Below are 27,457 nucleotides of genomic sequence, written 5' to 3'. Positions count from 1 at the left end.
AGAATTTTTGCATACATGTTCTTAAGAGATATTGGTCTACAGTTTCCCTTTCTTGTGATAGTTTTCTCTCTTTTTTTGTAACAGTATAACATTGGCCTCATAAAATGAATAGCGAAGTGTTCCCCCACCCCCCCGCTTCTGTTTTTTAGATCTGGCATTGCCTCACCTGTGGCATAGGTCACAGATGTGGCTTGGATTCAATCCCTGGCCTGGGAACTTCCATATGCCTCAGTATGGCCAAAAAAAAAAAAAAAACTTAAAAAATCTGCATAAGATTTATACACTGAAAAATATAGATGTTGCTTAGAGAAAATCTGAAAGAACTAAATAGAGAGCTCACGTTCATGAATTCAAAACTGGAATATTAAGATATTAATACTCTCCAAACTGATCCATGTAATTAAACACAATCTCAAGCAAAATTCTAGCAGCGTGGGGGGGTTGTTCTTTAGATAGAAAAGAATCTGATTCTATTATTTATGCAGAAATACAAATAACTTAGAATAGCCAAAACTATTCAAATATTGGAAAAAGAACAAAGTTGGAGGCAAAGCAAATTCAAACCATAACACACCCTTCAGAGTAGCTAAAGTTACAAAATGTTGGCCAAGATGTAAAGCTATAATTCTCACACACTTCTTGTGGAAATGTAACTTTGTAAAAGCTATTTGCAAAAAGTTTGACTTTATCTATTAAAATTGAATATATGCCTTCTTTATTGCCACAGAAATGCTGTACCATAAACCACTCCAAACTCAGTGGCTTAGGACAACAGCATTAATTCTCATGCTCACCAGTCTTCAGTATGTCTAAGCTGCTGCTGATCTACCACGGGTTTGGCCTGAAGGTTGGATTCCCATCTACTCCATATATGTTTGTTCTGAGGGACCAGATTGATGGGGCAACAGCTACATGAGACCATGTTCTCCTCATGGGCATCTCTGCACTCAAGAGCCAAATCAAACTACACAAGCACACTTAAAACTCTGCATATATCATGTTTGCTAGTATTCTATCAGCCAAAAGAACTCATATGACCAAGAACAATATCCATGGGGTAGAAAAGTAAATTTGGCCAACAGCGGAAGACCAAAGGGAGTAAATATTTGCTGAAGCAAAAATCCAAATTATCATGTCTAGTATGTCACACACCCAACATACCTGACGCCCACGTAAACCAGGAGACATGAATAAGAACATTCAAGCAGTGTTATTCCCAGTAGGCAAGAACTGGAAACAACGCAAATGTCTATCAAGAGTAAAATGGATTTTTGAAAATGTGCTACATCCACAGCTACACACATAGCAATGAAAATGAAAGAATAATGCACACAAAAACATGAGTCTCACAATGTTACTCCAAAGAAACCAGGCGTAAAATTATTCCATTTATATAAAGTTCAAGCCACAAGCAAAAGGAAATGGCAAATTTGAGGATGTGTATTTAGGCAGCAAACCTGTTAGGAAAGGAAGAAATTATCCTGCAAGTTAGAATAGTGGTTAAACTTTCGGCCACACCCAAGATATGTGGAAGTTCCCAAACCAGGAATCCTACCTGCGCCACAGCAGCGGCAATGCGGGATCCTTAACCCACTGCACCACAAGGGAACTCCTGGTGAGTGGTTAAGGTTGATGGTAGGGAAGGGCAGTGGGTATCTACCCAGAGGCGGCACAAGAAGCAGCTTCTGGGGTTTTGGTAGTGTTCTCTTTCTTGCCATGGCAGTGATTTCATGAATATTTGCTTTGTGATAAACCAGGGAGTTGTGCTTACTGGTTTTGTGTACTTTGCAAAATATTTACGATACCTCAGTCTCTGCTTTAACAGCCAACCTTCCAGTTTGTGAACACAACTTTACTTCTAGGGGCTTTCCACTTGCTTTGTCTTCTGCTTGGAAAGCTCTTCCACCACAACTTTGAGAACTGGTTTGGTCCGTTTTTATCGTGGAGACTTGACCTCAAACGTCCCTTGTTCAGGGAGACCTTGTAGCTGCACCTCCTTTGCCCTGGCCTCCAGCCTCCAGCATTTCTGGCTTGTTTTCACAGCATTATTAAGTTAAATTCCGCTGTCGTTAAGTTGGTGGGGGTGGTTTACTTGTTACTGATTATCATCCACCTCTGGAATAATCCCCACGTGTGCAGGGTCCTTGTCTGGCTTACTCCTGACTTGCCTTCCTGCCGAATTCAGCATCCGGCCCCAGTGAAGAGTTAAAGGTGCTACTGAAGGAATAAACCATTCTGCTCATTATGCGGCCCAGTGCCTGGCTCGCAGTTAAGTCCGTGGCTCCTAAGAGCTCTCATTGCTAGAGTCACCACGGTTCGTGGTCCCTTAACTCTGCCCTGGAGGTCACACCTCTAGACGTGTTTTCCTAGGGAACCATCACGTAAACGACGTACGCGGATCAACGCTTTTGACACTGCAATAAGGGCGTGACTTTGTAAACATCGTCTTTGGGCAAGACTAAAGCGTTGCTGCATTACCTATCCCAGGAGAATCAATGAAGTAAAGACACGTGCAGCCAACGAGCCCCAAAGCAGGTGCAGGCCCATTATGGCGGCGCCGCCGCGTCTCCCCTTGCGCGCCTTCCGCATCCGGCGACGCGTCGGCACCAGAGACTCCCCGCCCCGCCCAGCTGCCGCGCCCGCCAGAGTCCGCCGTCCAATCCCAGGGAGCGCTGTGGCATCGCGCATGCGCAGCGGGGAGAGGCGAGCGCCGCGTGGACGCCGGCCCAGTCCGCGCCTGCGCGTCTCCTTCTCCTCAGCGATTGGCTCCTGCGTCTTCGGGGGACGCCACAGTTCAGTTTTCACTTTCTTTCCCCCCACCCATCTCCCCTTCCTGTGGGCTTGGGGTTTTGCTTCCGGGTTCCAGCGCCCGTCACCGATAAAGTCGACCTGTTCCCTCAGGCCGCGGGGCGTCTCGGCGTCCGCGCCTTCCTATGAGCGTCTGGGGCAGGGGCGACGCTGGGCTGACAAGCGCAGCGGGGCCTGCGGCCTTCGAGCCTGGACATCAGGCCCGTGTCCCTCCCGCCGGCGCTTCGGGGCAGCCCCGCGTCACCCTGGCGGCGCTCCCCGCACAAGGGCGGAGAGGAAGGACGGGCTGCGACGTGGAGGGTCCCGCGCGCGGCTGACGAGTCCGTGCGAACGCGGGCGAGGCGCCCCGTGGGAGCCGGGAGGAGGGGAGTCCCGGGAAGGGGCGGCTCGCTCGCAGGGTCCCGCGGGCGTGGGACCGAGGGCAGGACGCGCGTGCGGAGCGGCGGACGGCACCCCGGAGCATGGGGAGGACCCTGAGCGCCCCTCGCAGGTCCGCGAGGGCGGCGGCGGCGCGGACAGGTGAGCCTCCCCTCGGGGACGCCCCTCGGTCCCCCGGGGCGGAGCGCGCGGCGGGGCTGCTGGCGCGGCGGCGGCTGTCGGGGCGCTCGCTGGTGCGGGGCTTGGGCAGGCATTGACTTTGTCTGCTTGCGCTGCTCCGGGCCGGCGGTTTTCAGAGTCTTCGCCGCTGCCTTGCTGCGGTTCTCAGTCGCTACCCCACGGTCTTCCCCGGCTCGGAGTCGGGCAGCGCCTCCCAGGTGCGTGCGGGGCGGGGCCGCGGGGGTCCCCGGCTCCGCGTCTCCCTTGGTTGCCGGTCCGAGGACCGCTGCATCCTCGCGGCCGCTGCACCCACGGCCGGGCCGGAGCTTTGCCCCTGTGGTTTGCGCGGGCTGGGAAGGCATTTTCTCCGCGTTGGTGCCGTCCGCACCCCAGTTTTCTTTCCGTAGAGGCCCCACGGCCGCTGAGGACCGTTCGCTTTGAAAAGGAGGCGTGAAAAGAAGAGGTCTTTCCCGGGAGGGTGGGTGGTTCAGCAGAAACCGAGGCAGCGCGGGAGGACTGTCCTCCTGGGCTGGTCCGTGCCACCCGGGGCGTCTCCCGGCGGCACCTCGCAGCGTTTGTGGCAGAACGTGGCAGGTCCGTCTCAAACGCGGAGCGAGATTCTTGGGAAATCCGCACGTTTCCCTTAATCCCCGAAAACTTAGTTCCACCTCTGTCACCCTTCACTCCGCGGTGAGGCAGAGGTGGGATGGCGAGAGGCTTGAGGACGCGGGCTAGACCTAAGTGTCGGGCACGCACATGGTGTTACTGCGGAGGCATCGGCGACCCGGGGCCGCGGCTTTGCCCTGAAGAAGCGTGAGAAGGGCGGGGTGGTTATGGGGTTTCGTCCGGAGCCTCTGCGAGGGGAGGCCTGCGGCAAAGCAGTGTAAGAGTGCTTCCCTCTAGAACTGGGTGGTTCTGCACAGTGTGTTCCGTGTGCAGCAGTAAGTAACCCGGTCCAGAGAAGAAGTAAAAGTGACACAGTGTTTGTTCACCCTTATGTGAAGGAAGACAGCAGTGTCTGAAATGTTGTGTTTTCAGGACGTTTATCCAAAGGTAACAGTTCTTTTTTAGAAAAAGCTGTATCACAAGCATCTCCTGTAATCCAGACATCGTTGCTGAAATGAATTAAAATCCAAAAAGGGTCTAAAAACTTGCTTGAAACATAACGTTTGTTAAATGAATGCAGTAGGATGTGCTGTATCTGTTTAGGATAATTAAATAGGTATGGCACCTATTTATCAAATGAGTCTTTCATGCCTCTATTGATGTTGAAGTTATTTTTAAGTTTTCCCCTATAATTAAAATGCTGCAGTGATTATCTTTTTTGCCATTATAAACAGTGCTTCGTGTGTTCACCATAGTATTTCTGTGCATCATTGCTTCCTTATGAGAATGATGGATAATAATATTGTTAAATTACCTTCAAATGATTGTACCCTCTTATATTCACTCTCTCAAAAGGTGTGTTTGTGTTCCCCCATTAGCCAGCACTGGATGATAATTTTACTAATTTTCTGATATTTGAAAATAACATCTCATTGAAATGTTTGTCTTCCTTGGATAATCAGAAAGTTAAACATTTTTGGCCAGGTCATATCCTTTGCTGTTTTATTTTGGTTTTTTTAAATTGGGTTCTGAACTTTGACCCATTTCTATTACCACACTGTTTTCATTATTGTAGCTTTACAGTATATTTTGGCACTTTCTTTTGAAAAAAGCTTTGGGCTCTTCTTTTGCATTTTTTTGCAGATGAAATTTAGAACCATCTTTTCAAGTTCTATAGAAAATCTTGTTGGGATATTGTTTCTGATTGCATTGAACTTATAGATTAAATTGAGAAGAGACATTTTTTTGAGTTTTTCCCTCAAGGAAAATAGGTATGTTTCCTTGTTTCTTCTGTTCAGATTTTTGTTGTAAAATATACCATCTGTGTGTACTGTTTTAAAAATAAAGTTTATCTGTGTACCCTGCTTGATCACAAGGACCCTTAGCACTTAGAAGCCTTTGTTCTCCCCAGAAGCAAGAATTCCCTGCCCCATCCCACCACAGGCATCCTGAATTTTGTGTTAATTATTCCCTTGATTTTCTTTGTAGTTTTATCAACCATGTGTGTATCCTTAACCAACATATTGTTTACTTTGACCTGCTTTTGGACTTTAAGTAGAATTTGCTGAATATTCTGTGATTTATTTTTGTTAAACGTTATGTCTCTGAGATTGTTCTCTATTAAAGCATGTACCTGTAGTTCAGAAAGTCTGAAATTTCAGGACTCCTTCACAGTTCTAGAAACTATCCAGGACCCCAAAATTATCTTTTGCTTCTGTGGATTATATCATATTAGATGGGAAAACCAAGCCCGTTTTTAAATATGGATATTGGTATATTTATATATAAGCATATGGCATATTTATTGATAGTAAACCTGTTACATTTTAAACAACATTTTTGATGAAATATAGCTTCCAGAACCGAAAATAAGTTGGTGCAAGAATGGCATTCTTCTATATTTTCTCAAATATCTTTACTGATTAGACTCTCTTATTTGCTTCTGCATTCAATCTGTTGCAATATATTGTTTTGCTTGCAGTATGTGAAGAAAATCTGGCCTCACTGAGCTGTATATTTAGAAGAGGAAGGAGTGTTTTAATCATCTTTTAACTATTATGTTTTTCTTTAATACTCATCAAAATCTAATAGTTTCTTAAAGGTTAACTGCATTGTAGAATTTGTACAAATTTCATTTTATATGAATATGTTATATGTACAAATTTCATTTGAAGCCACTGAACTCAAAGGCATCAGTAGTAAAACCTGAGCTGTCTTTCTTTTAAAAGGGATCTTTCACCCACACATTGGTCATGTGAAAGATATTATTAGTTCACTGAATGATGTAGATTTCCCAAATGATGGCACATTTCAATTGATAATATCAAAAAAGTGACATATCTTATTATCATCACCATTTTGGGAACCACTCCTTGATTCACTCATTTTTGTTAATAAGCTACTATAAGAATATATTAAGTGTTTATCCGTTTTATTCTTTAAGAACGTATTGGTTATCTGGGCCATTAGTGGTGCCCATTAGTATTAGGTTGTCTCCACGTGCATATACACAGTACTTTCACTTGGGCATGTTGGTAGTGGAATTGCTGGATCTGTTGGGAGGATATGTGGATGTTCAATTTCATTAGATAATATCTAACTTCTCGAATAGTGATTCTGATTTATACTCCACCAGTTGTAAGTGGAACCTCCCTTTGATCTCCCTTCTCTCCATTCTATATGACATTGGCCGCCTTTTTAATTTTTGCTAAAAGTAAAATTATACAGTACTGTGGTTTTAAACTGCTTACTTAAAAGAAATTGAGGGTCTCTCTTCTCTGTAATATGTCTTGTTTTCCCCAGTTTTTCTACTGAGTGCTTGTTTTCTCTTATTAATACCTAAGAATTAAAATAAAATGTTACATATACAAGTTAATGAACTCTTGCTAAAAAAAAAAAAAAAGGTTACTGGAATAATGTATTTAAACAACTAAAAAATATAAAGGCATACATTTAAAAAAGTCTTTCTTCCTTGTACCTGACCATCTCATTCCCCAATTTTTTAAATAATATTCCTCCTTCTTACTCTGATTTCTGCTATGTTCCATTATTTCCTTCCACTTATCAGTATATCCTGGAAATCTTCAAAATCAGAATATAGGAAGCATATGCATTCTGCAGAGTAGGAAAAACAGTTTTCTGTCTTGTGGCTGTACCAGTTTATTTCACCTAGTTAATAAATAGGTATTTGATTTCTTTTTTTTCCTCAAATCTTTTGCTATTTAAAAAAAAAGACAGCAACTGGAGTTCCCGTCATGGCGCAGTGGTTAACGAATCCGACTAGGAACCATGAGGTTGCAGGTTCAGTCCCTGGCCTTGCTCAGCGGGTTAAGGATCCGGTGTTGCCATGAGCTGTGGTGTAGGTTGCAGACGCGGCTCAGATCCTGCGTTGCTGTGGCTGTGGTGTAGGCCGGTGGCTACGGCTCCGATTGGACCCCTAGCCTGGGAACCTCCATCTGACTCGGGAAGTGGCCCTAGAAAAGGCCAAAAAAAAAGAGAGAGAGAAATGTTCTTACCAGACAGGAGACCTGTTTAGAATTATTGTTGTGCTTTACAGTCAGTGCTTGTTTCCCACATTTTTACTGCTTTATTATTTGTCGACTCGTGTTTCCCGTAGACTATCCATCTAGGACTGTATTCCTTCTGTTCAAAGTGTATCTGTTGGTGTGAGTTTCACTGAAGGTCCGTTGATGATGAGCTCTCTCAGTTGGTTTGCCTGAAAAATGTCTGTCTCCCTGTCATTTGAGGATGGTGTTTTGCTAAGTGCAGCAGTTAGGTCGGCAGGTGGTTTCTTTCGCACTTTGAAGATCTCATTCCTGTCTTGTGATTTCCATCATTGCTATTGAAACAGCATCACCTGTCTCTCAATTCCTTTTTTCTGGCTGCTTTGATAATTTTCTCTTGGTTTTTAGCTTTGTACTGTTTCACTGTTTCTTTATTTGGAGTTATTTGGCTTCTTAAGTCTGCAAATTGGAGGTGTTTTTAAATGTGTTTATTGGCTGTTTATAATTCCTGAACAGTGACTTTCCATTTTTATATTCTGTTGATCTGTTTATCTTAATGTATAAATAAATCTTTTGTAACTTTATAGTAAATAATTTCTCTTGGTCTTTTGCTTCTTTCCCCCCTATGTTTCCCACAGTTTCTGCAACAGACTACATTGCCAAATTTGTGGATTTTTGATAATTTGATAAGTGAAAAATGAACTTTGACAATAAAATTCTGAAACTGGCCTTTTGGGAGAAGGAGTAGGACTGCAACCACTCTTGCGGGTTTTTCATCATAACCGGTTATTCAGATGTTTCTTCCATTAGACCAATGTTAGTAAATTATGTTTTTATAGTTTTCAAATGTGTTGGTGTAAGTTGTGTGTGATAATTTATAATTTTAGAAATGTTTTCCATATACTTGTAGTTATAGCCTCCTTTTGGTACTTAATTTTTTCTTTTTTATTGGTTATATTTGTTAAAGGTTATCCCAAAAAAACGGAATTTGTTTTTATTGATGAACTCAATTGGCCTTTTGTTTTTAAATTTGGCTTCTCTTTTTTAATTATGAATTTTATAAGAAATATCTGGGGCATACCTTGTTTCCTCTGAATAAGATTTTAGTAATACTTAATTGGATAACTAAGTCCCTTGGTAATACACTGTATTAAAGATTCACTGCCCTCCTTGGCATGGTGAAATAAACCCTGTTTAGAGCCATTGGGTGCACCTGCTCCCTCATTAAGAGAAAGACTATTCAAGACCCTGACCCCTGAGGCCTGTTTTGACTAGTTGAGGCACCTGCCTCACCCAGTTGTTATCCCCTACTTCCCAGTGAGCCACCTTTAGTGAACAGGCCCATTCTTTGCCCAGGGTATTTGTGATGGCGTGTATGTAGGGGTGGTGGTGATTAAAAAAATCATTGTTATGGCATGGATTAGGTGTCACTTTCTCTTTTGTTATATATAGTCATCAAAATAATCCAAAGCAGCCCTTAAAATGTAATTGAACCTGAGAGAAATTTGTTAGGATTTTCTTGTAAGGAGGACAGAACTACTTAACAGTATCCTTGTAGTATATTAATGAATTTAATGAAGCCATTTCATTGCAGGCTGACATTTTAATGCTAAAGCACGATTGATTGATATTTTTAAGGGCCATACCTGTGGCATATGGACGTTCCTAGGCTAGGGGTTGAATCCGAGCTACAGCTGCTGGTGCATGCCACTGCCACAGCAACGCTAACCCTGGATCAGGATCAGTGGGTCACATCCTTGACTTGCTGAACGGGGCCGGGGATGGAACCCACATCCTCATGGATACTAGTCGGTTTCATTACCATTGAGCCACAATAGGAACTCCCTAAAGCACGACTTAGTAAAACCTTGTTTGATGAAGACCTAGAGCAAAGGTCAGTTCCTTTATACAGATGTGTGAAAATGGCACCTTATAAACATTGAAGTGATTCTAATAAAAGGTGCATAATATTGAATATGGAAAGTATGGTCTCCCAAAAATTGTTGACTTTTTATACAGCAGAGTAAGAAAGAACAAAATTTGATAGATAAACGGTTATAAGCACATGTCTGATATACAGAAATCTTTATAGTAGGATTGGGTTTTGAGAATGTTAAAAGTCTTCAAAAATTGAATATTAACCTTAAAAGTAAGCCACAGTTGAATGAAAAAGTCATAGTACAGAGGTACATTTTTTGCTAGGTAATTTTAACTTTTTTTTTAAAGGCAGGCAGTTTCTCTCCCATTGCATATACTAAAACCCAAAGTGAATTTGCAATTTTAAATGGTCATTAATCTACATGATTCTTTATGAATTTAAGAAATTGGTGAGTTTTTTCCTGTATGTTTTCTATTTGTATGATTCCATGGAACAGCGATTTTTTTTTTTTTTTTTTTTTTTTTTTTTTGTCTTTTGTTGTTGTTGTTATTGTTGTTGCTATTTCTTGGGCCGCTCCCTCGGCATTATTGTTGTTGTTGTTGCTATTTCTTGGGCCGCTCCCGCCGCATATGGAGGTTCCCAGGCTAGGGGTCCAATCGGAGCTGTAGCCACCGGCCTACGCCAGAGCCACAGCAACGTGGGATCCGAGCCGCATCTGCAACCTACACCACAGCTCATGGCAACGCCGGATCGTTAACCCACTGAGCAAGGGCAGGGACCGAACCCGCAACCTCATGGTTCCTAGTCGGATTCGTTAACCACTGCGCCACGACGGGAACTCCGGAACAGCGATTGTTTTAAAGGAACTCCTGATTAGTTTCCTCTAGCAAATGCAGGTATGGTCCAGGAAATGTTTTGCTTGATTAAAACATGAGCCAAAAGTAAAGATGTTCTTGTATCAGGCCACACACTTCGCCACAGCCGCCTTCAGTCTCTATTTGGTGGGTGTGTTAGGGCTGCATGGCTTCGTGGGAAGAACAAGCACCCCCATCTGGACCCCAGGTGCTGGTATCAGCATCTCCTAGGAACACACAGTATTCAGAACTGTATTCAGGAGACCTTTTATTTTTGTAAAGTACACAGCAAAGCCCCATGAAGCCGTAATCGGTGCTTTTACATAGACAAGAAGGGAGAGCTTTATAGCGGCCTTGAGTTAGAATAACTTGGGGTCACTGTAGTGAAAAGACGTGGGTTTCGGGTTAAGTCTGCGGTTTGCAATCCCGAATGGCAAGACCGTCGAGGAAAGTTTGGAGCCGTCCGTCGTTGCGAAATAACAATAAACCTGCCCGCCTGGGAGTCCTGGGAGACAGAAGCAGGGCGGAGGGCACTCTGCCTGCTTGTCTAGCCCTCTGCCCGGGCCGCGGCTCCCCGACCGCTCCCCCCGGCCGCCGTGTGCGGGCCTCGCGGGCCGCTGCCCTCGTTGACTTTTAAAAGGCGCGCTCGCGCCGCCCGGGGCCGCACTGGCTTGGCCGGCGGGCGGGCGGGGGCCGAGGGGCCGCCGGCCCGGGCACAGCCGCCACCTCCACCCCCACGCACCATGAGGTGAGGAGCGGGCCGGCGCCCACCCCCGCTGGGGCTCCCTGGCCGTGAGCTGCCGGCCCAGCGGAGCTGAGCGCGGGGTGCGGAGGAGACGCGAGAAGGGCCGGACTGGGTGTCCCGCCTGCAGGGCCTTTGCGGCGTCAAGCTTGGGGGGGCCGCCCAGGTGGGTGGGGGGCGGGCGGTTCCCTGGTGCCTGAGGCTTTTCCAGCCTTTGCTCCCGGCTGCGCCTCGGACGCTGGGACTGGGGTCGCGGGAAAGCCGCCGGAGCGCTGGCTTCCCGTCTTCGAGCCCCTCGCCTGCCCTACAGACGAAGGATATTTTAGGTCGTGTTTTGAATTGTAAAGCAGTGACTCCAGATGGACTGCACTTCAGATAATAAGGGGTACCTTGGTTTTTATTCTTTCTGTCCATGATTCTCTTAGAAGAAATTTAAACTTTTGTACATGGCAGGCTTTTTAACATATTTTACAGTTTTTGTGGCAATCATACGTGTCTCTTCTATAGTCTTAGTTTTTTTTTAATAGAGAAGCTTGCTTTTATGGGTCTTTTATTGTTTCAGCTTATGGGAAATGGTGTTTCCATTTGTTTTCTCTACCCTGTCTTCATTTTAAAAAAACTAATTTGCTACTACTTAAGGCAATGGGAGATCATGTTGCTTTGAGTGCCTTAAAGACAATACCTCCTTTAGGTGGGGTGATCAGAGAAGGTTTATCTGGGAGAACACTTCTAGATTTCCCTCAAAGAAGAGAGGGAGCTAAGCCATGGGTAAAATGGGAGCGAGCACTCCAGTCAGAAGTACAGCAAGTGCAGAGGCTTGAGAGGAGCAAAGAGCCTGAATGGAAAGACCAAGGCAGCTGGAGCGAAGTAGCCAGGGGCGGGCGCATCACCGTGGGGGGTAGAAATGAGCTGTAGCCGGATTTCTCTTGGCCACAACCGGGAGTGTGCGGAGTGTTCTCAGGGCACCAAGAAGCCGCTGCAGAGTTTAAGGAAAGAAGGGATCTGGAATAAGTTGATTCATTCGTTATATAAATGTTTCTTGAAGCCTTACTGTGTACCAGGCACTGTGCTGGGTACTGGGGATACCAGGTGGAAAAGAAAGAAATTCCCTCCATTCATGAAGCACATAATCTAGTGGTGGGAGGACAGTCAAATAAGAAAAATATCAGGTATTGATAAGCATTGATAAACAGAAGATGAGCACTGTTTAAAACAGGGTGTATGGGGAGTTCCTGTCGTGGCTCAGTGGTTAATGAATCCGACTAGGAACCATGAGGTTGTGGGTTCGATCCCTGGCCTTGCTCAGTGGGTTGAGGATCCAGCATTGCCATGAGCTGTGGTGTATCTTTCAGACATGGCTTGGATCTGGCGTTGCTGTGGCTCTGTCGTAGGCTGGCAGCTGTAGCTCCTATTCGATCCCTAGCCTGGAAACCTCCATATGATGTGGGTGCATCCCTAAAAAAGCAAAAACTAAAAAAAGTAAATCAGGGTGTATGTTCTTAAGACTTTATAGATATATGTATACTGCTCTTTTGTAATCTGCTTTTCTTTCCCCCAAACAATTTATGGCAGGACATTTTTCCTGTGTTGCTAAATGAACAGCTTTTATTTGGCAGCATCAATTTGTTTTTTAGATTAAGCATGGCCAGAATACTACTACATAAATGAAAAAACACTGTACAGCAACAAAAACTTACATGTCATCTGTTGGGAAAGGATTATGAGGTAACTTCCTTTGGACAGTCTGACGTGTGGCTCTCCTACCTCATCCCACACTCAGCAGCTCCTCATGATAACTTTGACTTATTAATGTGGTTAGTCCATTTATGGACTAACCAGTTCTTAGAATGTATTCCTAGAATGTATCCTAATGATCTGTTATTATTTTAATGTCCTGATATCCCTCTTTGCCAGTACATATGTTTTAGGATTCAAGTGTCAATATTCGTAAGAGATCTGTAGTTTCCTTTCTTATGTATTTTCTTTTCTTTTTTTTTTTTTTTTTTTTTTTGGCTTTTAGGGCTGCACCTGCAGCTTGTGGAAGTTCCCAGGCTAGGAGTCAAATTGGAGCTGCAGCTGCCGGCCTACACCACACAGCCACAGCAATGCCGGATCCAAGCCACATCTGCAACCTACACCGCGGCTCATGGCAGTGCTGGATCCTTAACCAACTGAGCAAAGCCAGGGATTGAACCTGCATCCTCATGGATACTAGTTGGGTTTGTTACTGCTGAGCCACGATGGGAACCCCCTCTTGTGTATTTTCTTTGTCAAACTTTGTTTTTAACATTTGACTGCTTTATAAAAAAATTGGGAAGATTTGTTTTTCTGAGTTTTGGAACAGATTAAATTGCATAAGTATTCTTTCATTCAGTTATCAAATACATATGTGTGCCAGTCATTGGACTGATGCTGGGTAATCAGAGGTAAACAAAACAGACGTGCTTCCTGTCCTCATAGGGCTTGGTTTTTTAGGAAGTGGATATTACTGAGGTAATTATAAATATGTTATTATAAACCAAGGTCAATACTGCAAGAGAAAAGAACAGAGTGCTTTGAGAGACTATCATTGAAGATCTACTTTGACTGTACTTTTTATTATTTATTTGGGTAAATAATCAAATATTGATTTGGATGTGTAATTAGGTCTTTGGCAAGTACATACGTAAATAAAATGAAGTCTTCCTGATTACAGAAGCAAAAATGAAAAATAATGGTAATAGTTGCCACCATGTTAGATGGTACGTTCTGCATTTTTGATCGAAGAAATCAAGGCTTAAGTTAGGTAGACACTTGCAGTTGCGTTTGTGACATGCCCTTTCTACACCTTCTGGAAATGCCATCAAGATGTTAGTGAAAGAGCAGAGATACAAATCCACAAAGATCCAGAACGCGAGAGAGGCGAAACCCGCATTTGGGAAACTAGGAGAAGGTGGTCAGGAGCTAACGGCTTCTCCAGATCAGAGAGTGCGGAAGGCCGTGCGCCCCCAAGAGAAGCGAGCCGGCCCCACAGCACCTGGAAGAGGCTCAGGATTTGGCGGTGCCGAGTACTTCTCAAGGCAGGACCGCAGATGGAGTAGAACAGCGGGTCAGCTGATGGCTTGTATCACTTTGATAACCTGTATCCCTCTCACTCCGTGCACCTGTACCCTGGCAGAAGGCCCAAGGTCTACACTTCGGAGACGTGAGCTAGGCGGGCTCTTGCCAGCTGCGCTAGGGGTGAAGCGCTGAATGCCAGCCAGTACGGGCTCAGCGAACGCCGGCACACTCCACAGTGAAAGCAGAGCTGTCCTCCTCTGCGTGGCTCCCCAAACCAGTAGTCAAGCTTACGAGGCTCCCCCAAACAAGATATGAAAGGACTCTCTCCTGGGGAAACTTCCAACCCGTGACAAACTATTTAGCAGATAAGGACTTCTCAAGGGGAATTATTCGGAAAGCAGGAACAGGCTAGATAATAAAGCTGAAGAACTCTCCTAAAAAATAGAATAGCCATACAAAAAAAAGAATAGCCACAATAATTAGAAAATAAGAGTGAGAGGGTAAGAAACAAAGGACCAGTCAAGAAGGTTCTTCATCTAATCCTGTGGTAGGACGTTATCTGTGTCCCAGAACTGAAGGAGGAGAGTATCTGGGTCGAAAGTCTAGTTGGAGCCCTGAACATGAAAAGGGGAGCACAGAACAACCGGCAGCCGGAGTGTGCAGTTCCAACAGGAACAAGACTAGATTCGTTCTTAATCTTTCTACTTTTAAAAGGAAGAGCTGGGAGTTCCCGTCGTGGCTCAGTGGAAACAAATCTGACTGGTATCCATGAGGACTCAGGTTCGATCCCTGGCCTCAGTCAGTAGGTTAAGGATGCAGTATTGCTGTGAGCTGTGGTGGAAGTCACAGACATGGCTTGGATCCTGCATTGCTATGACTGTGGTGTAGACTGGCAGCTACAGTTTTGATTTGACCTCTATTCTGGGAACTTCTAGAAGCCACAGGTGCGGCCCTAAAAACCAAATAAAGAAGAATTGGGGGGAGAGTGAAGCTTTCAAACTACATTTTGGAAAATTTTAGGAGAAAAGACCCCTTATCTCCTGTAGGTGCTATTGGGAAGCCGTGATGGGAAGTTCCAGCAGTTATGAGAGAAAGGCAGAGCTGTGTGGAAGAGGCGCAGCTCAGAAATCTCCAGCAGCTGGTCTGTCCCCGAAACTGAGAGCCCCGCCGTAGGTGAGCTTGCAGTACAGGGCTGAGATGGAACTGCTTTGCAGTACCCATTAAGAAAAGCAGAACGGGGTTGGAAGGTGCCTGGGCAGGCCAGAGATCTAGCAAGTGCTCATAAAATACTCCTAGAAGTGAGTGTGTGGCCTTTGGAAAGGAAGGATTGTGTCTCCTTGGTGGCAGGATTCTACAGGAGGAAACCAGAGCTGAAAGTAAAGACCCTCCTGAACCTGATTACACTTGCAGGTTAGAAGAGGAGTGGCAGGAAGTCCCTGTTGTGGCTCAGCGGTTATGAGCCCAACTAGTATCCCCAAGGATGCAGGTTCGGTCCCCGGCCTCGCTCAGTGGGTTAAGGATCTGGCGTTTCTGTGAGCTGTGGTGTAGCCATTTTGAGTTTATTGTGGTGCGTGGTGTGAGGGTGTGTTCTAGTTTCATTGATTTGCTTGCAGCTGTCCAAGTTTCCCAGCAATACTTGCTGAAAAGACTTTTTCCCATTTTATGTTCTTCCCTTGTCAAAGATTAATTGACCATAGGTGTCTGGGTTTATTTCTGGGGTTCTCTATTCTGTTCCATTGGTCTGTCTGTTCTGGTACCAGTACCACACTGACTTGATGACTGTGGCTTTGTAATATTGTCTGAGGTCTGGGAGAGTGTTGCCTCCTGCTTGGTTTTTGTTCCTCAGGATTGCTTTGGCAATTCTGGGTCTTTTGTGATTCCATATACATTTTTGGATTGTTTGTTCTAGCTCTGTGAAAAATGTCATGGGTCATTTGATAGAGATTGCATTGAATCTGTAGATTGCTTTGGGTAGTATGGTCATTTTTACAATATTAATTTTTCCAACCCAGGAGCATGGAATATCTTTCCATTTCTTTACATCCTCTTTAATTTCCTTGATTAATGTTTTATAGTTCTCAGCATGTGAAGTCTTTCACCTCCTTGGTCAGGTGTATTCCCAGGTATTTGGTTTTTTGGGGGACCATCTTATTTTTAAAAGCCATCCTTGGATGCAGGAGCAGAGAAGGGAACCCTTAAGCCTGAAAACTGCTCTGTGGTATCCCTACACTGGGCTTAAACACATCTTTAGCCCCTAAGGCTCAATAAGATGAAGGCAGGTAAGCTTCTGGTGTGGCATGGCAAGATCAGTGGTGGAACAGTTTCAGGGTGCTGGGGCACAGGTTCGATGCCTAGCCTGGCACAAGCGTTGCCACAGCTGTGGCATAGGTCGAAACTGCAACTGAGATCTGACCCCTAGCCTGGGAAAGCCATATGCCGCTGGGCTGCCAAAAAAAAAAAAAAAAGATGTGAAGACAAAAGAGTGCATCTTTTGTCCTTTTGTAAGAAAGCTGTCCCGGAGTCCTCTCTGTAGATATCCGCTCACGTCTCACCCCGAGCAGAACTGAGTCACATGTTTATTCCTAAACAGCCGTTAACTAAAGAGAGTGGAATTACTGTAATGAGCTTAGAGTAACTAATACTCACTCAGCCCCCACTCCCACCTTCCCAAGCCACTTCTAAAACATGAGATCAGCCCAACGCCTCAACAGAGTTATGGTTTGGGAAGAGGGGAAAGGGGGCATGATTATTGGGAAGGCAGTCAACAACCTCATCACTCTAAGGTCTTAGAGCAAGGTAGTGGGGGGTCTGCACTAGAATTCTGGTCTCCCAATTTAATTCTCCCCTCCTGACATAAATAATGAATACCCTCACTAGTCCTGCTTTTTCCTGAAGAATCTTAAATATAGCTACATAATTCTGCCTCAAGACCTTTTTTTTTTTTTTTTCCCCCTTTTTTATTTTCTTTTTAGGGCCCCAGCCGCAGCATATGGAAGTTCCCAGGCTAGGGGTCAAATCAGAGCTGCAGCTGCTGGTCTATGCCACAGCAACACTAGATCTGAGCCGTATCTGCAACCTACACCACAGCTCAAAGCAATGCTAAATCCTTAACCCACTGAGCAAGGCCCGGGATCAAACCTACTCCTCTTGGATCTAATCAGGTTCTTAACCCACTGAGCCACAATAGAAACTCCCTGCCTCAAATCCTTTTTGAAAAAAGTTATAAAACTATATGCATGCTAATTTTTTGTCAAGCATATTTAATTCCTCAAAGAATGAACTGCATGCATTTCCTTATGTGTATCATGTTTCTCCTGCATTTGCTCCTGTTTCTATTGCTGTGAAAACACATACACTAGTGCTCTTCTTTGGCTTCCTTGTCATTTGAATATCTACTCAGATTTCACATGTTTCAGGGCCTCTCTGAAACATTTCTTGCCATGTCCCCTTCTCCGTGACATTGATTGATTGTGTCATTGTGCACCCACTGTGTCATGTTCAGATTCTCCCACACGTTTACAGTGCAGATGTCTTTGCAGGTTTTTCTTCCTTTTCTCATTTAAGAGCTGTCATGATGTAGAGACTTTTTCTTACTCGTCGTGATAAAATCGGGCAGAGCATAGAGCAGGATACGAAATAGTCCCCACTAATAGTTCTGTTTAAGGAACGGGTGAATCACACACTTACTTATTTAGGGGTGGGGAGAGATTTTATTTTACTTAATTGTGTTCTATTTGATTTGTTATTTCCAACCAGTAGAATATGGGTGTGGTTCTGTAATCTCTTCAGTTTGAAAGATTGTTTTCCGCGAGGCAAACATGATTCCTCTAAAGCATAATTCATTTCTATGAAGAAAATTTTTTTTTAGAAATGAAAGAATTAAGGAAAAGCATTTCAAGTTTATGGGCGTTAGAGCAATTTTAGCCCTTAGCTCTGGAGACTTGTCAAAGGTAAACACTGTAGAACTCTGCATAATGCGAACTAGATGCTTAGTGAACATTTATTTATATAGTAGGTATGCCAGAAAAAGAACTATTCACTGTGTGATTCAATTTTTTCTTTTTCGTTTTAGCATTTATGACATTAACAGAGAACAGGACTATGGCAAGCATTCTGGGGGTATACTTGGTGACAGTGAACTAAGACCGCCTTCCCACCTGCCTTCTCTCTTAGAGAAGACCGAGACAGGGCTCATACCAGCCAAGAGTGGGTATCAGACTAAATGCTGTAAGTTCTTACGCATCCAGAGGAGAGCAGTACAACTTTTAAAATTTTAATTTAGATCATGTAAAGTGAAAGGACTTTTTTAAAATACATAATTTCTAGTAGCTCCAAATTTGTTATAATTATTAGTCCAACAGTGATAGGTGATTACGTTTTCAAATTATTATCAGAAAAGTTATGTGTTCAGGGGAAATTATCACATTCCTTTATTTGTATTTCTTTGAAATTATGATTCCTTTTACTTGATTTTGAGTTGAGATTTTTTTGGAGATATTTTAAATGGTGGAAGTAAGACATGCTTACATAGAAAAAAATCTCAATTGTAATATAGAAAAGATAAAAGTGTAAGTTTCCTTTTTGTCCACTCCATAATTTCAATAACCATTTCCATAACACTGTTAGCAGTTGGATTTCCCATCTTGCTGAGTCTTTTTCTGTACACTTAACAACATTTTTTTTTTTTTTTGGTCTCTTAGGCCACACCCACGGCATATGGAGGTTCCCAGGCTAGGGGTCCAGTCGGAGCTGTAGCTGCCGGCCTACACTACAGCCACAGCAATGCCAGATCCACGCTGCGTCTGCGACCCATACCACAGCTCAGGGCAACACCAGATCCCCAACTCACTGAGCGAGGCCAGGGATCGAACCCGCAACCTCATGGTTCCTAGTCGGACTCATTAACCAATAAGCCACGACGAGAACTCCAAAAACACAATTTTTATGTACTTTTTTTTACCAAAATAATATTACATAATGCATATTATGTACTCAGTTGTATACAGTAGATCCCTTTGTATTTTAGTGTATATGAATTTACTTTGTTTTTATTTAGTAGCCACAAAGTGTTTCCCTGTTGATGGCAGTGAGATAACCTCCAGTTTTGGGGGTCAGACATGCTGGGGCGTGGAACACTCCTGTCCAGACAGCTTCTGTACTTGTGCCAGTGTTTCTGAGGAACAGATCCCCAGAAATGGAGTGTTTATTTGGTATATGCCCTTTACGTTTTTGTTATTTCCTGCCAAATTGTGCTCTCAAAAAGTTGTTTTTATCTTAAACTGACTCTCCTCTGATAACTTAAAGATAAGGAGTTCCTGCTGCGGTGAAGACACTTAAAGACTGAGGCACAGGTTCCATCCCTGCCTGGCGCAGGGTTAAGGATCTGGCGTTGCCGCAGCTGTGGCTTGGATTCAGTCCCTGTCCGGGGGAGCTTCCATATGCCTTGGGTATGGCCAAAAAGGAGGGGAGAAAAGCCAAGGTAGTGCCTTTTAGACTTGAGGGATGAAGGAATGGGCTCCGCCTTCAACAACTGTCAAATGGCCTGCTTAGAGCAGATAAAGTAGACGGGCATCGGGAGCGCTGACACACATGGGTTGCATTCTACCAGTAAGGGCCTTGAAAGACAGCTACTGTTGGCTTCTGAGTGTTTCTGCCTTTGGTGAATGCCATCGCCTAATTCAGCAGCAAAGGCAGTCATGGAAGGCGGGGGTCGGGGGGGGTGCAGGAGCAGCTAGCTTCTGATAGGTTTACTGTGACACCTGAGTTGTTGGCATTTGTTTATCTCATTTGTTTTCAGACCAGATGCTTATAGAATAGAAAATTGGTGTGCAATTTTCTAATTTCTCTTATTAAAAGTTAAAGAGGGGGAGTTCCCGTTGTGGTGTAGTGGTAGCGAATCTGACTATTATCCATGAGGATGCGGGTTCGATCCCTGACCTCGCTCCGTGGAATAAGGATCCGGCGTTGCCGTGAGCTGTGGTGTAGGTCACAGACGCAGCTGGGATCTCATGTTGCTATGGCCGTGGCTCTGATTTGATCCCTAGCCTAGGAACTTCCATATGCTGCAGGTGTGGCCCTAAAAAGCAAATAATTTTTTTAAAAAAGCTCAAAAGAGAAAGAAGTGTTTAAAACCAGACAGTCAGTATTCCTGTAATGGATTTTGAGATGGGGAGGTTGGTACATGGGGCATTTGAGCAGAATCCAGTTGTTGTGTCACCTTGACCTAACTTTTAAGACCGAGTCCATAAATAGCAGAGAACTGTGCCAAAGCCAGGTGCTTCTTGAAAGAGTACTGACTCAGTTTCCAGAGCCCTTTCAACTAAATTTAAATTTTCTCCTGTGCTCTCTCTCTATTGGTCACTTAAAAGCTTAAGGGACACTCTTTACAGACTTAATTTTCAAGTTACCTTCTTAAATGCTTTAGATTTCTTGGTGACATAGTCCCCTCTTCATTTTCTTAACATTCTGATCATCTTGAATGCTTAAATAAAGCATGCGTATTGCTTAGCAAGAAATGAAACTATCCATTTAGTGCTCATATTGTTTTGCAAACTTGTTAGCTTATGAAAGTGCGTTGTGTAGGAAGAGACAGTGTCAAATGATTTCTCAATGAAATTCTCATCTGTCTCCCTCATTATAGAGCAGGAAACCTGTGCTTTCTTGAGAGTATAGTTGGGGTCGTTTATTATGAAGTCATGAAAGATTCAGAATTTACTGTGGTTTCCAGCAGCTTCACTTTGGACATGCTTTTCTTTCTGCTAATTGTATTATTACTTTCATAATATATGGCTGTTTAGAGAGTGCTGACTTAATGAGGAATCATTTTTAACCATAAATAGTTTTAGAAATAAAAATATATTTAAGGACAAAGTAAATCATCTCTTACTTGTTCCTCCTTGTTTAAGTCGTTACCTTTCCTTGTAGCTTTATTGGGAACAGTGTTCCCCGCCCTGGTATAAAGTGTCCTCTGACTACATGTATTTGGGAAACCTGTTGTTAGGTTTTGGGCTTTTAAAAACTGCATTATTTCTCACAGTTTTCAGTTTATTATTGAGCACTGACACCCAAAATGGGGATAGATATATTTATAGTATTCAGTACTTCTGATCTATATACTTAATATATATACTTAGAATCTGTGCCTGCCTATCAACATCTTGCAGCATTTAGGGAGGTTGATAATCATAGATTGTTCATTTCCAGTGTTTATGACAACTTTTATTTCTTTCACTTGTAAGCAACATCTTTCTCCAATATTGAGCCTCACAGTACATTTCAGGTTTTTTTGTTTTTGTTTTTGCTTTTTAGGGCTGCACCTGCAGCATATGCAAGTTCCAGGCTAGGAGTCGAGTCCGAGCTGCAGCTACCAGCCTAGGTCACAGCCATCCCAATGCCGGATCTGAGCCGAATCTGTGGCTTGCATCACAGCTCCAGGCAACACAAGATCCTTAAGCCACTGCTCGAGGCCAGGGATTGAGCCCAAGTCCTCATGGATACTAGGTGGGTTCGTTACCATTGAGCCATAATGGGAACTCCTAGATCTTTTAATACTATACTGCCTTTTTAAATATTAAAAATTGTGTTTCCAAAATTGTAGTTTTTAAATGAATTTTGGTATGCATTTGAGCTAGCAGTACAGGTTTATTTGTAAAATAAATTCGCAAATGCATAGGCTCCCCAGTTTGTTTTGAGTAATTAGCTAAATCAGTGTTTTGTTATTTGAGTCTCTTTAGAATATATTTTTTACAGCCCCGATGTACTGATATTGAAAGAAAGAAGGTAAAACTAAGGAAAAGTAAAATAGACTCAATGTAGATCAGATGTATGAACCTCAGAATATTCTTAAATGTGCCATCCTCTTTTCTTTCATTCCTCGCTATTTATAAACTTTTATTTTTGATACTGGAAAGTTTTGTTTATTAAAAGCATTTTAAAATTATCTTGCTAATTGAAGTGTTAAGGCACTTTAGTCCAAAATAATTTTACCGAAATGTTTGCTTTCATTTCTGTAGCAGTCTAGGGTTTTTTATTCTGTTGTTCATAAATTAATTTTAATAAGCTTTTATTTTCTTTAGCTTTTGAACTTTAATGTAATTGGCAGTGCTCTGGTAAAAGTTGGAGGCCATTTCGATGTACTTACTTACACAGTAAGGCCCAAACCTCCAGTGCTGAGTAACTTACTCTACTGTTTATAAATAATGGGTTTGTCCCCTCCCCCAACCTTGTTAAAGAGAATGGAAGGAATGCAAATAGAAGGCAATAAACAATCAAATGCTTAAATGGGAGTTCCCGTGGTGGCGCTAGGAACCATGAGGTTGCGGGTTCAGTCCCTGGCCTTGCTCAGCGGGTTAAGGATCTGCTATTGCCGTGAGCTGTGGTGTAGGTTGCAGACACGGCTCAGATCCTGCTTTGCTGTGGCTGTGGTGTAGGCAGGCGGCTACAGCTCCAGTTCGACTCCCGAGCCTGGGAACCTCCATGTGCTGTGGGAGCGGCCCTAGAAAAGGCAAAAAGACAAAAAAAACCCCTTAAATGTTATGAGAATTCATTAGGCTCAGTTCCTGCTAAAGTGAGGACTCAAAAACTCAAAAGGCCCAAAGACTCAACAACGAGAATTAGCGGGTTGAGTTAGTAATTCTCACCTAGGAAGCATGCCTCTCCTGGGAGGAGGCACATGTCAGAATTTCTGGGATAGCTAGAGAGTATGGAGTATGGTGTGAAACAAGTACTTTCCAAAGAAGTAACCAAGTTGTATTTTTAATAAAACGGTGGTTTTATAATACAACCCATAAGAAGCGAAGTTCCGTAGACAAGTCCAGGCTGGAGAGGAAACCCCACGGCGACACGGCTCCTGGTGTGTCGGCCGAGTGTGCAGCAGTAGCCCCCCCGGGGAAGCAGGCAGGCTGGCGGGGGCTGGGCGAGCAGAGGGAAGGGGAGGTGCCTCACAGGGCAGAGAGGTTCTGAGAAAACCCGGACGAGAGACGGTGGTCTGGGCGGCTGCTGACCACCGGCTGGACACCACCGTCGCGTCCGCTTTTACCCGCTGTGGTTGCAGCTCCCAGCTTTGAACCAGAAGGCTCAGGTCTTGTCCATGTAGGTGGTTTTCTTCCCCTGCGAGGTCCTTTGAGCTAGTGTCGCTGTGGTAGCCCCAGCACATGGCGAATGTCTCATCTGTGTCGGAAGGCGGTAGAGGAAGTGTTCCCTGATACTAGGGCGCCGCTTTCCCGTCCTTTGCTCATCTTAAACTGTTGCATTGTTTTTGTTTGTGTTTTACAGTTTTTGAGACAGTGTCCTTGTGTTCAGACTCTCTCTTCCAGAGGGCAGTTTCAATTCTCCGTACTTCTTACTTGGATTCTGCATCTGAGCATGGTTTTCAGTACAGTCAAGTGACTTTGGTGAAAAATGACATTTTCTTAAATGAGGTGAGGTGCTTGGTACACACTGTGTGTGTTTCATGTTTTAAAGAAGTAGACCCATCATTTTTTTATATATAAGCCTGGTTCTTTTTAGTTACCTCATTTTAGCTGAGATAAAAGATCCTTAGAAATAGTCACTGGAAAGATAATTATATATTCTAGGGAATTGAAAAATAATAAATTTCATTAGTCTTTTAGCTTGGGGAATTCATACGATGCATTTTTAAAATTTAATTTAAAAGGCAGAATGACATGTTTATGGCATTTGATTATTTTCTCTTTATACAGTACAAAACTTTTTACCAAGAAAAAAAAGCAAGTGACTATACTCAGGAAGAACTTGAAGAAACTTGCGGGTTTCTGCTGTTTGAGACCGAAAATCAGGTAGGGGTTCAGCTGTAGAAAGTTAATCTGGGGATATTAATGTACCAAAATAATTATTTCATTAAACTTAAATATTGGTATTTTAATTCTGTAAAGTTCGTCAGATGAGTAGCTGATCAGTCTTTTGTTACTTAGTTCGGTGGCAATGTAAATGACAGTGAAAGCTCACAGTGAAAGAGGTTGATGTCTACAACTTTTTACAGATTTTCTCTTATCTTAAATTCATTTATAATCTTGTGAGATTGGGATTAGTACAGGTTTCTTAAGTATCAATAATGCCTTGTAGATGAATATAATCTGGTTCTTTGAAGCAAGAAAGTCCACGTAGATGAGTGTCATGTTGGCTAAGAGAAAGTCAACAGACATGCCAGTTGGTGGTCGCAGAGGAGAAGGAAGGAATGGATGGATCTTGGGGAAAAAAGAAAAAAGCCTTTTAATCGAGGGAATGGATATTTTTCCATTCTGGTTCATTGTTTACATACATATTTTCTTTTTTTTTTTTTTTTTTTTTTGTCTTTTTTTGCTATTTCTTGGGCCGCTCCCACGGCATATGGAGGTTCCCAGGCTAGGGGTCCAATCTGTGGCCTACGCCAGAGCCACAGCAACACGGGATCCGAGCCGCGTCTGCCACCTACACCACAGCTCACGGCAACGCCAGATCGTTAACCCACTGAGCAAGGGCAGGGACCGAACCCGCAACCTCATGGTTCCTAGTCGGATTCGTTAACCACTGCGCCACCACGGGAACTCCTACATACATATTTTCTACTTCTTGTGGGTTTTCAAGTTTCAGTTACATGGTCTGGAGGGTAGATGAACACCTTCAGCATTCGAGTTCCTTGGAATTACTTCTGCCTGTCTTTGAAAGCTGAACTTACACATCGTTGCTTGTACCTAAATTGTGGAAGAAGGAAACGACTGCAGACGTGTCTCCGAAGACGTGTGTGTCTTCTGGAAACAGTTTTTATTTTATTTTATTTTTTTAACGTTTGCTTTTTAGGGCTGCACCTGCAGCATATGGAGGGTCCCAGGCTAGGGTCCAATCTGAGCTGTAGCTGCCGGCCTACACCACAGCCACAGCCACGGGGAACCAGAGCCGCATCTGCAACCTACACCACAGCTCACGGCAACACTGGATTCTCAACCCACTGAGCAAGGCCAGGGATCAAACCCACATCCTCATGGATCCTAGCTGGTTTGTTGCTGCTGAGTCACGACAGGAACTCCTAGATACAGTTTTAACAGTGCTAGAGATCTATAATCCAACTTAAAGTAATTCAGTGATAATATTTTGGTTGGGTTCATGATTTTTAAAGTTGAACGAGAGTAGATTTGCTAAAGAATAATTAACATTAGCATATAAAATTAAGATTATATAGTAATATCAGAGAGTTTATTTATCAATCATTTACTTCCAAATAAAGTATGATGTGGATTCATAGTAAAAAAGGCATTTGGGGGCAACACATCTTCAGATTTAGTGACTGAGTCCCTAGCTGTAATTGAAATTGTCAGGAGAGGATTTGTCTGTGAGCTTGTTGAATTTGGTTTGGTGGTGACACTTTTGTTAACAGAAATGGTAAAATTTCATGAAGAAGTCTGAACTGTTAATAGTAACTAAGACACAGTTGCCTTGCCTAAACTTGCTCTGAATACATGCAGTGTACAGACTCTGTCTTAGAAAGCCTATAGACTATAGCATTATTTCATTGACTCTCCCAAGGACGATATGATAAGCAAAGTACGATCTTTTGTTTCAAGGCAAAGTTGGTATGTCAGCGTGGACTCTGTGTTGGCAGCAGTGCTCTCACCACTCTGGGTGACCCAGGGAAAGGTAGGTCTGTAAGAAAAAAGAACCTCTTTTACAAGGAGAAGTGGGATTTAGTTACAAAAGACACCTGTATTAAGAGCTAGTTTCATTAATGATAAATAATAACCTTTGGTGGAGTTCCCGTCGTGGCACAGTGGTTAGTTAACGAATCCGACTAGGAACCTTGAGGTTGCGGGTTCGATCCCTGCCCTTGCTCAGTGGGTTAACGATCCGGCGTTGCCGTGAGCTGTGGTGTAGGTCCCAGACGAGGCTCGGATCCCTAGTTGCTGTGGCTCTGGCGTAGGCCGGTGGCTACAGCTCCGATTCAACCCCTAGCCTGGGAACCTCCATATGCCGAGGGAGCGGCCCAAGAAATGGCAAAAAGACAAAAATAATAATAATGATAATAACCTTTGGAATCAGAGCTTTAATCCTGTAAATGAGCTTCGAGTCTAAGGCTTAAGGTTTTCTAATAGGAGTTACCTTTTTTAAAAGGAAGGTTGGACTAGAAAAGAGACTGAAGGTGTCTTTCAGTGCCGGGAGATGGGCGGGGTCCTCCAGGGCTAGGGAGCCTGTCTTCTGAACTCTCACAATGGCCGTGGGAATGGGGAGTGGGTTCCACGTGGCAACTGTGGAATGCGAGGAGTAAGAGAAAGGACACAGCCGCCGTAAGGCTTTCCCCTTAGACCACAAGGATGTTAGCGAAGGAGAAGGAGTAGGAAGCTGATGAGTTAGGAGAGAAGAGGTAATCTTACGGAGAGTGTGGATAAGCACGAATAATTTCTTTAAGCTTCACTTTTCTCATGTGTAAAATAGATGAAATTATCTTCTAGACTTGTTGTGAGGATTACGTGAGGCTATGTAATGTGCTCGGCTTGGCGCCTACACCTAGTAAGCGCTCAGTAGATGAACACGACGCTTTAGTGAGCTAAGTTGTAGAAGTACTGAGATTGTCCCGAGTGTTTCTGGGAGCTCTCCTGCTGGTGGTGAAAGTAGTTGGAAAAGGGATTAGGACAGGATTTGGGGGCTCAAGGGGGCAGCGGGTGGGTATTAGTTGAAGCCAAAGGTATCGTTACGTGGGGCAGCAAAGAACAGAACTTTTAGGTTGTTATGGGACCGAGGGATAGGGCCCTGGGGAGGGGACAGGAAGAGGGCGCCCCGTGGATGAAGAAGCAGGAAGTGGAGTTTCTTTTCTTTTTTTTTTTTTTTTGTCTTTTTGCTATTTCTTTTGACCACTTCCGCGGCATATGGAGGTTCCCAGGCTAGGGGTCCAATCGGAGCTGTAGCTGCTGGCCTACGCCAGAGCCACAGCAACGCGGGATCCGAGCCGCGTCTGTGACCTACACCACAGCTCACGGCAACGCCGGATCGTTAACCCACTGAGCAAGGGCAGAGACTGAACCTGCAACCTCATGGTTCCTAGTCGGATTCGTTAACCACTGCGCCACGACGGGAACTCCCAAGGAAGTGGAGTTTCACGGAAAGCAGAAGGATGCAAGGAGGTGTGGCAGTGTCCGAGGCTAAAGAAGTTGGAGCTCAGGACTGAGAAAGATTATCAGGCTTCATGGCTAGATTCCTGCTGACTATTTTTTCAAATAACGGCTTTAGTGAGATAAAATGCACACACCATTCCGTTCACCCATTTAAAGCATAGAATTCTGTGTTTGCAGTGTATTCACAGAGTTGTGCAGCTGTCAGCACAGTCAATCTCAGACCATTTTCATCTGTCACTTGCTCTCCCCCCAGCCTAGGCAGCCACTGTGTTTTTGCCCCTGTGGAGTGGCCTGTTCCTGATCTTCCACATGAATGGAATCACGTGTCATCTTTTGTGACGCCTTTTACGTAGCTTCGTGCTTTTGAGGTTCATCCATGTTGTCAGCAT

The 27,457-nt window shown here is 43.9% G+C and overlaps 1 protein-coding gene and 2 long non-coding RNA genes across 9 annotated transcripts in view; 1 reads left to right on the top strand and 2 right to left on the bottom strand.

Annotated features, from left to right (window-relative positions):
* Positions 1-347: 347 nt before the first annotated feature.
* On the bottom strand, positions 348-2,585 carry LOC146399605 (uncharacterized). Its single transcript, XR_014818146.1, has 2 exons — positions 1,556-2,585; positions 348-1,457 (listed from the first exon to the last, which is right to left on the bottom strand). It is a non-coding gene; the product is annotated as an uncharacterized LOC146399605 (long non-coding RNA).
* Positions 2,586-2,857: 272 nt separating this feature from the next.
* Positions 2,858-27,457, top strand: part of TASOR2 (transcription activation suppressor family member 2) — a 69,891-nt gene continuing 45,291 nt past the window's right edge. Inside the window, exons 1-6 of one of the 7 annotated variants that reach the window (XM_021065045.2) lie at positions 2,858-3,327; positions 5,095-5,222; positions 8,093-8,270; positions 23,242-23,387; positions 23,670-23,765; positions 25,527-25,599. In XM_021065045.2, the coding sequence (XP_020920704.1) occupies positions 8,249-8,270; positions 23,242-23,387; positions 23,670-23,765; positions 25,527-25,599 (337 nt within the window). In that variant the 5' untranslated portion in view covers positions 2,858-3,327; positions 5,095-5,222; positions 8,093-8,248. Of the gene's footprint in view, positions 3,328-5,094; positions 5,223-8,092; positions 8,271-10,828; positions 10,936-18,040; positions 18,196-23,241; positions 23,388-23,669; positions 23,766-25,526; positions 25,600-27,457 lie in introns of those variants that run through there. The other 6 variants (XM_021065041.2, XM_084980566.1, XM_084980563.1 and 3 more) reach the window with 6 other exon arrangements.
* Positions 22,707-26,181, bottom strand: LOC146399604 (uncharacterized). The gene is made up of 2 exons (XR_014818150.1): positions 26,059-26,181; positions 22,707-24,173 (listed from the first exon to the last, which is right to left on the bottom strand). It is a non-coding gene; the product is annotated as an uncharacterized LOC146399604 (long non-coding RNA).

The sequence above is a fragment of the Sus scrofa genome, chromosome 10 (genome assembly GCF_054392235.1).
Source record: "Sus scrofa isolate SSC_HxYL_T2T_F1_AM1 chromosome 10, Sscrofa_HxYL_maternal_Yorkshire_Landrace_v2.0, whole genome shotgun sequence".
NCBI lineage: Eukaryota > Metazoa > Chordata > Mammalia > Artiodactyla > Suidae > Sus > Sus scrofa.
Note: the sequence above shows the minus strand (reverse complement) of the source record. Positions and strands in the feature narration are given on the sequence as shown.